Source organism: Trichomonas vaginalis, chromosome IV, assembly GCF_026262505.1.
Source record: "Trichomonas vaginalis G3 chromosome IV, whole genome shotgun sequence".
NCBI lineage: Eukaryota > Parabasalia > Trichomonadida > Trichomonadidae > Trichomonas > Trichomonas vaginalis.
Window position 1 is genome coordinate 2,810,494 of NC_067206.1, and position 12,646 is coordinate 2,823,139.

The 12,646-nt window shown below is 33.8% G+C and overlaps 7 protein-coding genes and 1 non-coding gene across 8 annotated transcripts, besides 3 other annotated features; 5 read left to right on the plus strand and 3 right to left on the minus strand.

Annotated features, from left to right (window-relative positions):
• Nucleotides 1-1,080: part of a mobile genetic element that runs on past the window's edge.
• A 607-nt stretch (nt 1,081-1,687) lies between these two features.
• Nucleotides 1,688-2,380: a mobile genetic element.
• A 56-nt stretch (nt 2,381-2,436) lies between these two features.
• On the minus strand, nt 2,437-2,589 carry TVAGG3_0017300 (uncharacterized protein; the record flags this gene model as incomplete). Its single annotated transcript, XM_051220065.1, has 1 exon — nt 2,437-2,589. The coding sequence occupies one exon, from the start codon at nt 2,587-2,589 to the stop codon at nt 2,437-2,439; it is 153 nt and encodes a 50-aa protein (XP_051105051.1).
• Nucleotides 2,590-3,153: 564 nt separating this feature from the next.
• Nucleotides 3,154-3,681, plus strand: TVAGG3_0017310 (protein of unknown function, DUF4107 family; the record flags this gene model as incomplete). Its single annotated transcript, XM_001290408.1, has 1 exon — nt 3,154-3,681. The coding sequence occupies one exon, from the start codon at nt 3,154-3,156 to the stop codon at nt 3,679-3,681; it is 528 nt and encodes a 175-aa protein (XP_001290409.1).
• Nucleotides 3,682-3,825: 144 nt separating this feature from the next.
• TVAGG3_0017320 (uncharacterized protein) lies at nt 3,826-4,146 on the plus strand (the record flags this gene model as incomplete). The annotated part of the gene is made up of 1 exon (XM_001290409.1): nt 3,826-4,146. The coding sequence occupies one exon, from the start codon at nt 3,826-3,828 to the stop codon at nt 4,144-4,146; it is 321 nt and encodes a 106-aa protein (XP_001290410.1).
• A 335-nt stretch (nt 4,147-4,481) lies between these two features.
• Nucleotides 4,482-5,423: a mobile genetic element.
• A 56-nt stretch (nt 5,424-5,479) lies between these two features.
• On the minus strand, nt 5,480-5,632 carry TVAGG3_0017340 (uncharacterized protein; the record flags this gene model as incomplete). Its single annotated transcript, XM_001290730.1, has 1 exon — nt 5,480-5,632. The coding sequence occupies one exon, from the start codon at nt 5,630-5,632 to the stop codon at nt 5,480-5,482; it is 153 nt and encodes a 50-aa protein (XP_001290731.1).
• A 2,411-nt stretch (nt 5,633-8,043) lies between these two features.
• On the plus strand, nt 8,044-8,610 carry TVAGG3_0017350 (glycine decarboxylation via glycine cleavage system; the record flags this gene model as incomplete). Its single annotated transcript, XM_001299512.2, has 1 exon — nt 8,062-8,463. One exon carries the CDS (start codon nt 8,062-8,064, stop codon nt 8,461-8,463), a length of 402 nt encoding a protein of 133 aa, XP_001299513.1.
• A 150-nt stretch (nt 8,611-8,760) lies between these two features.
• On the minus strand, nt 8,761-9,447 carry TVAGG3_0017360 (uncharacterized protein; the record flags this gene model as incomplete). The annotated part of the gene is made up of 1 exon (XM_001299511.1): nt 8,761-9,447. One exon carries the CDS (start codon nt 9,445-9,447, stop codon nt 8,761-8,763), a length of 687 nt encoding a protein of 228 aa, XP_001299512.1.
• A 460-nt stretch (nt 9,448-9,907) lies between these two features.
• Nucleotides 9,908-9,979, plus strand: TVAGG3_0017370. Its single transcript has one exon. It is a non-coding gene; the product is annotated as a tRNA-Val (tRNA).
• Nucleotides 9,980-10,023: 44 nt separating this feature from the next.
• On the plus strand, nt 10,024-10,722 carry TVAGG3_0017380 (uncharacterized protein; the record flags this gene model as incomplete). The annotated part of the gene is made up of 1 exon (XM_001299510.1): nt 10,024-10,287. One exon carries the CDS (start codon nt 10,024-10,026, stop codon nt 10,285-10,287), a length of 264 nt encoding a protein of 87 aa, XP_001299511.1.
• Nucleotides 10,723-12,646: the final 1,924 nt, after the last annotated feature.

A 12,646-nucleotide genomic window follows, 5' to 3' on the forward strand; every position in this document is an offset into this window, starting at 1 on the left:
AACTTCTTTAGCATATTCGTCAGGAGTTGTCTTATATTTGTTAGGAACTGTCTTTGAAAGTATACCACCTTGAACTTTGACAAGTTTGAAACGAGGTCTGGCAATAGTAGTTTTATCTTCTGCTTGCAGTGTGTACATTTTGCCATGTTTGCCTAAAACTTCATAATATTCTCTTGTATACTTTCTTCTATTTTTACGAACACGAATGTGAGTACCTGTCGGGTTCCCATTGTTGTCATAGTCAATAGTATTTTCATATGGGTCGCGTTTAGGTATTTCTATTTTTACTTTGTTACCTTTCTGAAGTTTGAAGCCCGGCATTCTTTCTTGTTTGTCTCTTTTGACTAAATTATTAAATATATAGTCTTTCTCTAAGTCAGGGTTGTTTTTCATTTCTTCGGGGAGTGGTTTCCCAAACCTTTTTGTTTACGGTTATTGTAAATATTTAAAACTTGTCTCATCTTTGCCATGGAGAAGTGTCTATACTTGTCGTCATATGACATTTCATTTGCTTCACCACCTTGTGGTTGGTTTAAGTCTCTTAACATTTTTATACAACCGTCAATGACACCAAGAGCAGAATGGTTTTGGTCGACAATGAAATATTGGTTTACATTTTTTGAACGCAGATAGTTTTTTACATCATCTGATTTGAAAGAACTTTCACAGTCAGATGTCAGTTTTGTTGGATGGTATTTGTCAACGAATATTGTCAAAGCAGTTTTCACATCTAAAATATTTTGGACCATAATGGTATGGCTTCACAGTATCTTGTGTTTTGACCAACAAATATTAACCAGTATGGAGGTCCATCTGTTCTAACTCTCGGAATGTTTTCCAAGATATCCATAAACCAAGCATTTGGTGTTGAACTAAAGATTTTTATCATGAGTGCTTTCTTTGTCGCTTTAGAAACATAGGGGTCCTTGTTTGGATTCGTCATTTTTTACCCTATAAGAAATGGGTTTATTTGGCGCATTAGCAGGAGTCGCATCTAGATTTTTACCCGCAGTGGGAACAATAGCCAGAGGTGCATTTGGAATTGGAAGGAAGATTTTGAGTACATTAGGTATACTTAAAGAGAAAGCACAACCTATTATACAAACTGTACAGAAAGGTTGGGATGTAGCACGAGATGCAACAAATCTTATTCCAAATCCTGAAACAAGAGGAAAAGTTCAAGGATGGATGGACAATGTAGGAAGACAAGCAGGAAACTATTATAACAAAGCAAATGACTACTATAACCAAGCAGGACACTATATGGACCAAGGTGAAAGATTCTTTAACAGAGAATATAACCATGCACAACAGTGGGTAAACAATAACCAACCTCAACCGCCTCAAACGTGGGGAATGTAAAGTTTTTTATTGAGATGAAATGAACAATGCAGCATTGAGACAAATGAGTTCAAGATGGATTTGTCGGCTTCCAGCAGTTACACCACGTGTTTGTAAAGTTCTTCCTATACCTCAGGAAGTTTTAGACCGACTTAAAAAACCTAAACAACCAGTTGAAAACAAACCAAACTATGTTGTAAGACGAGTTACGGAAAGTGAGGTGAACCGAAAAAGTGACACTTATTTGGTCGGATAAATTCCCTATATATTTACTTGTCAAAAAAAATCAGACTTTTTTTGCTTTAAAAAATTTATAAGTTAATTATTGAGAACGAAGGTGAAAGGAAATGGATATCTCTTACCCTTTCATTCCCTCGAGAAAGTTCAAAAACTTGGGTGCAATCAGAACTGATTGCACCCAAGTTTTTGAACTTTGTATAAGGAATTGTTGGCTATGATGCACTGATCATGAATCAGTACATCATAGCCAACAATTCCTTCGCAAACAGCGGGAAACTTTGTCTGAATAGTTTAACATTCAGACAAAGTTTCCCGCTGTCAGAGAGGGAATGGAAGGGTAAGAGGTATATATTCATAATGTATACCTCTTACCCTTTCATTCCCTCGAGAAAGTTCAAAAACTTGGGTGCAATCAGAACTGATTGCACCCAAGTTTTTGAACTTTGTATAAGGAATTGTTGGCTATGATGCACTGATCATGAATCAGTACATCATAGCCAACAATTCCTTCGCAAACAGCGGGAAACTTTGTCTGAATAGTTTAACATTCAGACAAAGTTTCCCGCTGTCAGAGAGGGAATGGAAGGGTAAGAGGTATATATTCATAATGTATACCTCTTACCCTTTCATTCCCTCGAGAAAGTTCAAAAACTTGGGTGCAATCAGTTCTGATTGCACCCAAGTTTTTGAACTTTGTATAAGGAATTGTTGGCTATGATGCACTGATCATGAATCAGTACATCATAGCCAACAATTCCTTCGCAAACAGCGGGAAACTTTGTCTGAATAGTTTAACATTTTGGAGAACGGTTTCGACGTTAATACCGCTTTGAATAGTTTAACATTTTGGAGAACTTATACAAAGTTCAAAAACTTTGTCTGAAGAATTCTTCCATCTGTTAAAGGGACATTTTGGAGAACGGTTTCGACGTTAATACCGCTTTGAATTTGTTGATTAGCTTGATTTAACCATTCTAAATCAATTAAATCGAAGATTCTACCACTCATTGGAAAATTATAAGTTTTGAAAAAAACCGTAAATCATTATTGAATCTAAAAATATTTATGTACAAAAAGTCGGTATATATTCTATAATTATTTAAAATAATGAAAAAGTTGATTTGTGAATCATTGAAATATTAATGCTGTTATATATATATATCAGATGATATAAGATGATTTTTTTTAAATAAAAAATAAAATTTAATTTTTTAATTGTTAAAATAAGAATAGTAAGCTTGACAAGTAATTTAAGTTTTTGCTTTGTAAAGTTATTTGGTTGGCAAATGCATTGTGTCACTTTTTGTTTGAATTCACTTTCCGTAATTTGTCTTATGATAATATTAAATGAGCTTGTTCTTGAAGGTCATTCATGATGAAATAACTGTTGTAGAAGATGTTAGCAATTGTTCAGACATTTTGAAGCGTATAGATGATATAAGAAAGAAGTTAGATAGACCGCAAAGCGGTGAGGGCGAAGCCCGTGAGAACGCTTATGTTTCATTGACTTTCTCCAGTAACGAGAACTTTTATGAGATAATATTGAAGAGAGATGATTTTAATATGGTGTAAATGGTAGCTTGGGCAGCTTTAGGCGCAATGGGAACAAAAGCATTAGCATTTGGAGCAAAAGCACTTGGAGCTTATGACGCAGTAAATAAAATGAGTGGAGGAAGGGTTTCAAAGACATTAGATGCAAATAAAGGGAAGATTGGAGGCTGGGTTGCAAAGAAGTTAAGATTAAATAAAATAGGGCTCATAAATAAAGCATCCAATTTGGTTGCGACTGAGTCAGAAAATGCTTTAGGAAAGGACGATGAGTTTGCAAAACACGCAAAAGACTTTAATGACCAGATGAAAGGTGAAACAATGCATTTAAATAGATTCGATGGAACTAAAGAAAATGTTTCTTCTCCACCAGTAGTTCTTCCGTATGGTCCCTATGGAATGTATGGAAACCCTTACGAAAGACCATTTGACCCATTGACTGGTGGAAGTAACTGGTATCATTACGGACGGAGAAGAAAGACAGTCAAGTTGGAGACAGACGTGAAGAAAGCAACTAAAAAGAAACCAAGGAAGAGAGTTATAAAGCAATGAATTCAAAAGGGTGAAAAAACAGGTGAAAAAAGAGGTGAGATCTCACCACTTCACCTAAATTTATTTTTGTGCTATGTTTTCATACGTGTGAGGGTGGTGATATCATTAATTTTTAAGTTTATTTTTTATTTTATTTTTATATAAATGACGAAAACTATTGAGATAACAAACTACAACGGTCATGAGTTCAAGAATTTGTTCTTCGTTCCTCGTGAAAATACATTCTATCAGATACGAGGGAGAAAGGGTAAAGTTAGTTTGAGCGTTTATGACTACAAGCATAATGGAAAGTTTATACAAGCATATGATACAAACGGTAAGCGTGTTTCATTAGCTTTGTCAAAACTTACAGGTATAAACTATGACAGTGATTTTGACCTATATGAAGAAGAAAGTGAGTCAGAAGATTATGAGCTGTTATATGAAGCACAGCAATGGGAGGACTTGCAATACTTTTGTAAGTGAGAACGTTTATTTTTTTACATTAGTGAGGTGAAGTGGTTGGTGGCTTTGTAAATATTTAAGGTTAAGTTAGTGTTGTTGTTTGTGTTGTAAAATATACGTTAACGGTTTCGTAAAGTGTCAAATTCACATATCATGGGTAAGGAGGCGCGCAGTGCCGCCGTACCCTTGATATGTATACTAATGTTGTAAGACAAGTTACGGAAAGTGAGGTGAACCGAAAAAGTGACACTTATTTGGTCGGATAAATTCCCTATATATTTACTTGTCAAAAAAAATCAGACTTTTTTTGCTTTAAAAAATTTATAAGTTAATTATTGAGAACGAAGGTGAAAGGAAATGGATATCTCTTACCTTTCATTCCCTCGAGAAAGTTCAAAAACTTGGGTGCAATCAGTTCTGATTGCACCCAAGTTTTTGAACTTTGTATAAGGAATTGTTGGCTATGATGCACTGATCATGAATCAGTACATCATAGCCAACAATTCCTTCGCAAACAGCGGGAAACTTTGTCTGAATAGTTTAACATTCAGACAAAGTTTCCCGCTGTCAGAGAGGGAATGGAAGGGTAAGAGGTATATATTCATAATGTATACCTCTTACCCTTTCATTCCCTCGAGAAAGTTCAAAAACTTGGGTGCAATCAGTTCTGATTGCACCCAAGTTTTTGAACTTTGTATAAGGAATTGTTGGCTATGATGCACTGATCATGAATCAGTACATCATAGCCAACAATTCCTTCGCAAACAGCGGGAAACTTTGTCTGAATAGTTTAACATTCAGACAAAGTTTCCCGCTGTCAGAGAGGGAATGGAAGGGTAAGAGGTATATATTCATAATGTATACCTCTTACCCTTTCATTCCCTCGAGAAAGTTCAAAAACTTGGGTGCAATCAGTTCTGATTGCACCCAAGTTTTTGAACTTTGTATAAGGAATTGTTGGCTATGATGCACTGATCATGAATCAGTACATCATAGCCAACAATTCCTTCGCAAACAGCGGGAAACTTTGTCTGAATAGTTTAACATTCAGACAAAGTTTCCCGCTGTCAGAGAGGGAATGGAAGGGTAAGAGGTATATATTCATAATGTATACCTCTTACCCTTTCATTCCCTCGAGAAAGTTCAAAAACTTGGGTGCAATCAGAACTGATTGCACCCAAGTTTTTGAACTTTGTATAAGGAATTGTTGGCTATGATGCACTGATCATGAATCAGTACATCATAGCCAACAATTCCTTCGCAAACAGCGGGAAACTTTGTCTGAATAGTTTAACATTTTGGAGAACGGTTTCGACGTTAATACCGCTTTGAATAGTTTAACATTTTGGAGAACTTATACAAAGTTCAAAAACTTTGTCTGAAGAATTCTTCCATCTGTTAAAGGGACATTTTGGAGAACGGTTTCGACGTTAATACCGCTTTGAATTTGTTGATTAGCTTGATTTAACCATTCTAAATCAATTAAATCGAAGATTCTACCACTCATTGGAAAATTATAAGTTTTGAAAAAAACCGTAAATCATTATTGAATCTAAAAATATTTATGTACAAAAAGTCGGTATATATTCTATAATTATTTAAAATAATGAAAAAGTTGATTTGTGAATCATTGAAATATTAATGCTGTTATATATATATATCAGATGATATAAGATGATTTTTTTTAAATAAAAAATAAAATTTAATTTTTTAATTGTTAAAATAAGAATAGTAAGCTTGACAAGTAATTTAAGTTTTTGCTTTGTAAAGTTATTTGGTTGGCAAATGCATTGTGTCACTTTTTGTTTGAGTTCACTTTCCGTAATTTGTCTTATGATACTAACTCTTACAGGTGTAATAAATATAAGATAGGATTACACACGTAAGCTCTTTTCGTAAACTTGCACTTAGAGATCAGCATCGAAACAAAAAGTGCAAGCTTTTTACGAAAAGAGCTTACAGGTGTAATAAATATAAGATAGGATTACACACGTAAGCTCTTTTCGTAAACTTGCACTTAGAGATCAGAAAGTAATGACAAAATTATAACAAATACTAGATCTTAAATAAGTACCGACATCATGCAACTTCTAAATCTACAACATTTAATGAGAGAATGATAAAAACTTCTAGATCTGAAATAAGTAATGAGAGTTTGACTGAAACTGCTAGAGCTTAAACAAGTAATGAGAGAATGAATGCCACTGCTAGAGCATTAACAAGTAATGGGAGAATGATAAAAACTTCTAGATCTGAAATAAGTAATGAGAGAATGAATGCAACTGCTAGATCTGAAGCAAGTAATGACAGAATGATAGCAGCTGCTAGATCTGAAACAAGTAATGAGAGGGCTGACATCTGATAGGAAATAACTTTTATTGAATCTGAGCTCAAATTCGATTAATAACATCGCACAACTGATGCACTGATCTGGTTTGAGCTCTTATGAGACAACCCCAGTTAAGTGATTACATCATTTGTTTTCGATCAAATGAGAATCTTAACACCGCACAACTGATGTAAAGATCTGCTTTGATTTACTGGCGTATCCGTAATCAAGCCTACTTGGAGTCAGATCTTAAAATTTCTTGGCTGCTCGAGAGAGATTACCAAATGAAAAATGACACTTTTTGGCGCCTCTTTTCTTTTCAAATTTTCCCGCCATGTAAAAATTGCATTCAAACTTTCCCGCAATATTAATCCCTTTCAATTTGTAAGACACTTAAAACATCTCCACAATAGCAAAGTATAATACAGATTGAATTGTAATGCAATGATACCTTACTAATTAATAATTATTTATCAAATCTATTAATCTTTAAATCAAAATGTATGGGAAACCATAAATAAATGATAGATTATCGATCTAACTACTAAGTATGATCTATATGCATGCTCAGAATATATACTTATCGATCAAAGATAAAAAGAAATTTTAATATTAAGGAATAACATACAACAGTAAACTCTAATTCTTGGACTGCTTAAATCCCGACGATATTGCCACGACCAGTTTCAGCCGTTTTGAACAAGGACGGGTTTCACCGCACAAAGTTGATGTTGCAATTTTAGTAGCTAAAAAATGGTGCCCATTTTAGGAATTTTCTCACTTTTCTTCCAAATTGAAATGTTTATAACTTATAAACATTTTGCGGGATTTTAATTTTTGAGATTAATCGAAAATTGAGAGTGATATGGTTCTAGTTATCGGAGATTCGTTTCGAAATTCATTATTTACTTAATATATCGATATTTAGGCAAAAATTGAAAAGTGAAACAGTTTTGTAATTCTTGATGAAGATTGATAGCTTTACAAAATATGCTATACAATCAGACTCAAATATCGCTTTGATAAATTTTGAAACAATATAAACAATGATATGTATATCATGGTGGCACATTGCATTCAGTGAAACTAAATCTTATTTAAAATAAATTGCTTGAATCCGATCTGTGAGAATAACCCCAATGATAACTCTTTATCTCGTTTTTAGTGTCTTAATTCTCCATTCATTTTTTTGATCCAAAATATTTGATGATTCTGAACGCACTGTTTGAATAGATTTTTACAATCAGTTGGCATTATGCTTCGATTTACTATATACTTTCAACATTGAAGATCTCAAATATCTGAAAATATATTCCTGCTTTATTCATTCTGTAATTTACTTCATGAAATCCACCAAATTCTACTATCTTCTCATTATCAATCTATCCACAAAATATTAGATAGTTGCAAAGCAATTATTTAGTTATTCTACCCGTAAACTCAAGAAATTTCTCAAATTTTGACATAAAAATTTTTATAGACGATAAATTATTCAAGATAAAAATATCTTTCAATATGGAACAACACATATTATCTGTGAGATTCGCGAAAGTAAAATTGAGACTTCAGGAACAAAAATTGAATAGTGACATCATTTAGCAAGATACATGATCAGCACACTATGTAACTGCTCCAGAAATTTCACAAAGTTATACGCTAAGACGCACGAATACATTGATGTTGAAGGCACAATTGGAAAAATAGGTTTATCCGAGTTTGCAATGAAAATGCTTGGAAAAGCAACGTTTGTAGATGTCCAGGTTGGAAAAACTTTCAAGAAAAGCGAAGAATTTGGAACAGTTGAAGCCACTAAAGCAGTTACTCCTGTTCAGACCCCAGTTTCTGGCAAAATTATTGAGGCAAATGCAGCTGTACTTGACAACCCAGAGCTTTTGTCAAAGAAGCCAGAAACAGATGGATGGTTTGCTAAAATTTCGCTTTCAAATGAAGCTGAGCTTAAGGAATTGATGACCAAGGAAGCTTATATCAAGTACTGCGAAGGAAATTAAGGTAATCACCTTATATAACATACATTTCTACATAAAATATGCTAAAATTAACGGTAAATAAAGCTTATAATTTTTTTTATGTTACATATATTTCTCACGTTTCAAAAGGTCAATATGTTAACTTTCTTGTCCGCAATTGGTTCTAACGGGGTTAAACTTAGAAACTATATTTTCCGATTTTTTTTTTAAAAAAGAATATTTTCATATTAATGTTCTGAATAAAAACAATAATTAATGAAGAAAGTCTCTATTCTAACAACTAATTTATATATATGAACAAATCAATTAACATATATATCAAATCAAATCATTTGAGGATGCTTCGTACTTTGCAATGACTGCATATCTAACAACTAATCCTATCAAATATAAAAATGTTGCAACGAAAGAATCAATCAAGTCTTTTTTGAGGTTCAAAGTGAAAACTTCCTCTTCCTCTGATGAAAGAATACTAAAATAAGCATTTGATTTAGAATCTGCTTCATATTCAAGGTCTATGGGTCTACCAACCGAAACGAATCCAGCTCTTGTAAAGTGGTATCTTCCTAGCATATAACAATCAGCAATCCAAAGAGATAGTGTTGTTATTGCACGACCAAGGGCAATCGTATCATGGAAAAATATGTCTTTTTCTACAATAAAAATAATAGTATATAAAATTGGGAAAATTATATTTTCTACGTGTAAAAACCAGAAAGGAATACGCTGTGAATAAAAATGAGCAATATAGCTCATGCAGAATGTCCCAACGACTTGACCAACAGAAAGATCGCCCGAAATTACAAAATGAATTCCAGCAATAAAATTGAGTGAGGCAAATATCGGAGCAAATACTGATTTGGAAACTGATGCCAGAGAAACAATATATAAACATGCAAGATTGAAAGAAGCAAATTTTGGCGAAGGAAAGCATGGTGTAGAAGCTAATACTCCTGAGTTTTCTTTTTGGAAACATGGAGATGGTTGGCCAATAATCAGTGACATTGGAATGAAAATTAGGTAAATGTATAAACGTGAGATTTTCAAGTATGAATCATCTGATCGGACGAGAAAGATGAGAGGCAATATTAAAAGGATAACAAGGCACACACTCACCAAGATCAGAGGTTTTGCCCACCGAAAAATGTGTGAAAATATAAGGCTTATCACTGTTTGATATATGTTTATATAGAAGCATCTATTTAGAAGGGAATCTCCTAAGAGTGATTGTGGGTTAGTGAAATAAACCATGAAAACAGTTCGAATTTGAGAAAAAAAAAGGTATCGCTCAGAAAAAATTTGAGAAGAAAATGAACGGTACGTCAGAATTTATACTTTAATATCATTAGACCAAAAAGATATTTGAATAAAAATTTTCAGAGAATACCACAAATTTTTTCAATGACCTCGAGAAAACTATGACTCGTTATTAATATTAATAATAAATTCCAAATAAAAAATGTGAGTCCCAGTAGTATATTGGTTAGAATAGATCCTTGACACGGATCAGAGGCCAGTTCGATTCTGGCCTGGGACATTTTTTGCTCATTCTAACTGTTAAAAGTGACAATCAATTTTTTCATGTCAACACCCAAGAAAAAAGAAAACGATAAATCTCAGTCCAAAGATAGGCAAAGATCGATGAGTACAATAAATCTTAGCCCTGTTAAAGCGACAAGCTTACGAAAACATGAAATAGATCCAGATGTTGATTCCGATGATCCAATTGTTTGGGGATTTTTATTACCGTTGGTTCCGTCACCTGATACAAACCAAGAAATAGATCATCTAAATGAACAATACTCGCTTTCAAATTTACTGAAAAAATTGAAGAAGCAAACTTAACTTTTCCTTTACGAATTTGCATTGTATATAACTTGTATTTTATAAAAATTGCTGTTGCCGAACTTAATATTGCTACAATTTTTTTATCGATTTTGAAATTATGTAACATTCTCGTCAGAATACAACGTTTGCCTATTTAATGCATTTCTCCATTTGGAAATGGCTTTTCGGGTGAAATTTTCAAATTTCTAAATTAATCAAGTTAAATTATTATTGTTTTCTTGAATTAATAGTATCCCTCCTCTAGTAAGACGCTGAATGTTAAATTTCTATCGAATGGACAAAATTTATATCAATTATAATTTAAATTTGTAAACTACACAAAAGTACAATTGAAATACAACCAAAATTTTCATCAAAATAAAGTTTGTTAATATTTTTGGCGATAAATTCAACTATATAATAACTCTTATTCTTTCTTAATTTGGAAATTTGCCCAACGTTTGAAAATTTGTGTGTGAAAATTTTTTTGGATAAATGCTTATTAAACAATTACAAATTTAATCTAAAAATTAATGGATTGAATCAACGTTTTGAGAATTAGAAATTGCATTAAAAAAAAAAAAAAAAAAAAAAAAAAAAAAGGAAGTGGGGCTTCCAGGCACTTCGTGCCTTCTAGCCCTGAGGATGAATGAGTATAATGAAGTTTTTTTTTTCTTGGGGGATGGCTTCCAGGCACTTCGTGCCTTCTAGCCCCCGAAGATGTTTAGTATAAATGAAGTCTTAGAGGACAAACATGACTATGAGTTTTGATATGACAAGATAGAATATGAGAGAGGTCCTATAAACCGGAGAAAGTGTCATATAAACATCTGTCAAAAACCGTTTTTTACTTCACTTAAAATGCCACGTAAGCTACGTAAGAATATACGTAAGAGGAAGGGAGCATTGAAACATCCAATAGTAAAACTGACACCACAACAACGTTGCAACAACAAATAATGAATGACCCCACTATGTTGCAACAAATGTCAAGCAACCCTATGCTTTTAAACCGAGTTGTTGGTGCACAGAGTGGAGGTTTAAGAGCGGCCTTTTAGCGAAAATGGCAGGCTATGGTGGAGCTGCAGACGGAACAGCCTATAACCCTCAAAGTCAAATGAATTTGAGTTCACTCAAAAATCAAATAACAGATGTCAAAAAGTCAAACATAGACATACAGAAGCAAATAAGTGAAAACGAAAAGAAACTAGAATATGACAGACACACAAAGAAACTCAATGAGTTAAACGTAGAGAAAAAGAAGAAAGAAGAACAACTGAAAGAACTAAGTACAGAGGAATATGCGAAAAAAGTGTCAGAAAAAGCAGCAGAAGTAGCAAAAATGGAACAAGATGTCATAAATTTGAAAAACCATACTACTCAATATAAAATACTGAAAGATGAAGAGATAAAACAAAAGCCCTGAAGACATATATGGATAGCGATGAGTATAAAAAAGAAGTTGAAGCAAATGTAAAGGCAGAAAAACTTTTACAGTTGCAAAACCAAAACCGTACAGTATGAAAACTTAGCACAAGAAAGTAAAAATAACGACGCAGCCATGCAAAAAGGCAATGAAAAGCGCAGAATATATAAAAGCTAACAATGACTGGTTAGATGCCCAAGCCAACGCTAAAGCAGCCAGCTTATAGGGTCAATAAGGACAAAAATACAAGGCGGATGAAAGATAGTTCAAATGAAGCTTTAACAAATGCTGACTTTAAGAAACGCTTTCGAAGCTCTTCATAGTAAGGTGAAACAAGTGAACGACTTCTCATCTGGAAAGAAACTGAAGTCTGAAGGTTTCGACAAAGAGGTTAAGAGAAGTAAGCACAAAATATGACGAAAATAACAGATGCAGCAACGAGACAGGCAGTTCAAAGTGCCTATGACGCCGTTAGAGCAACTGTTGTGGAAAGTCAAGAAAAAGAGTTACAACAGACCAAAACAGACCTAGTAAATGCTTTCTTAAAAACGAAAAGTCAGGTAGGACATTATGCCTGCAGATGGGAACATATGTGCCAGCTGGTGAACTTATATACCACCAAACCCTCCAAGAGAAGCACCTGCACCAGGACTACCTAAAACATTTACATGAATCGTCAACATGGACACAGACACAGGCATGCACAACAACCAGCACCACAGAAACAACCACACAGCAACACAACAGTTAAAACCCTGCACAACAACCACCTCCACAACCAGCACAAGCAACCACAAAACAGAGCAAGGACATAAAAAGTAGAGAACAAGGAAACCAAGAATTCTTAAAAATGCTTAAAGAAGAGTGTGGTTTCCCAGATACTGTTGACTTTAGTGACAGATATAAAGAAGCTATTAGAAAGTCAAGGATGGAAATACTGACCGGGGGCCA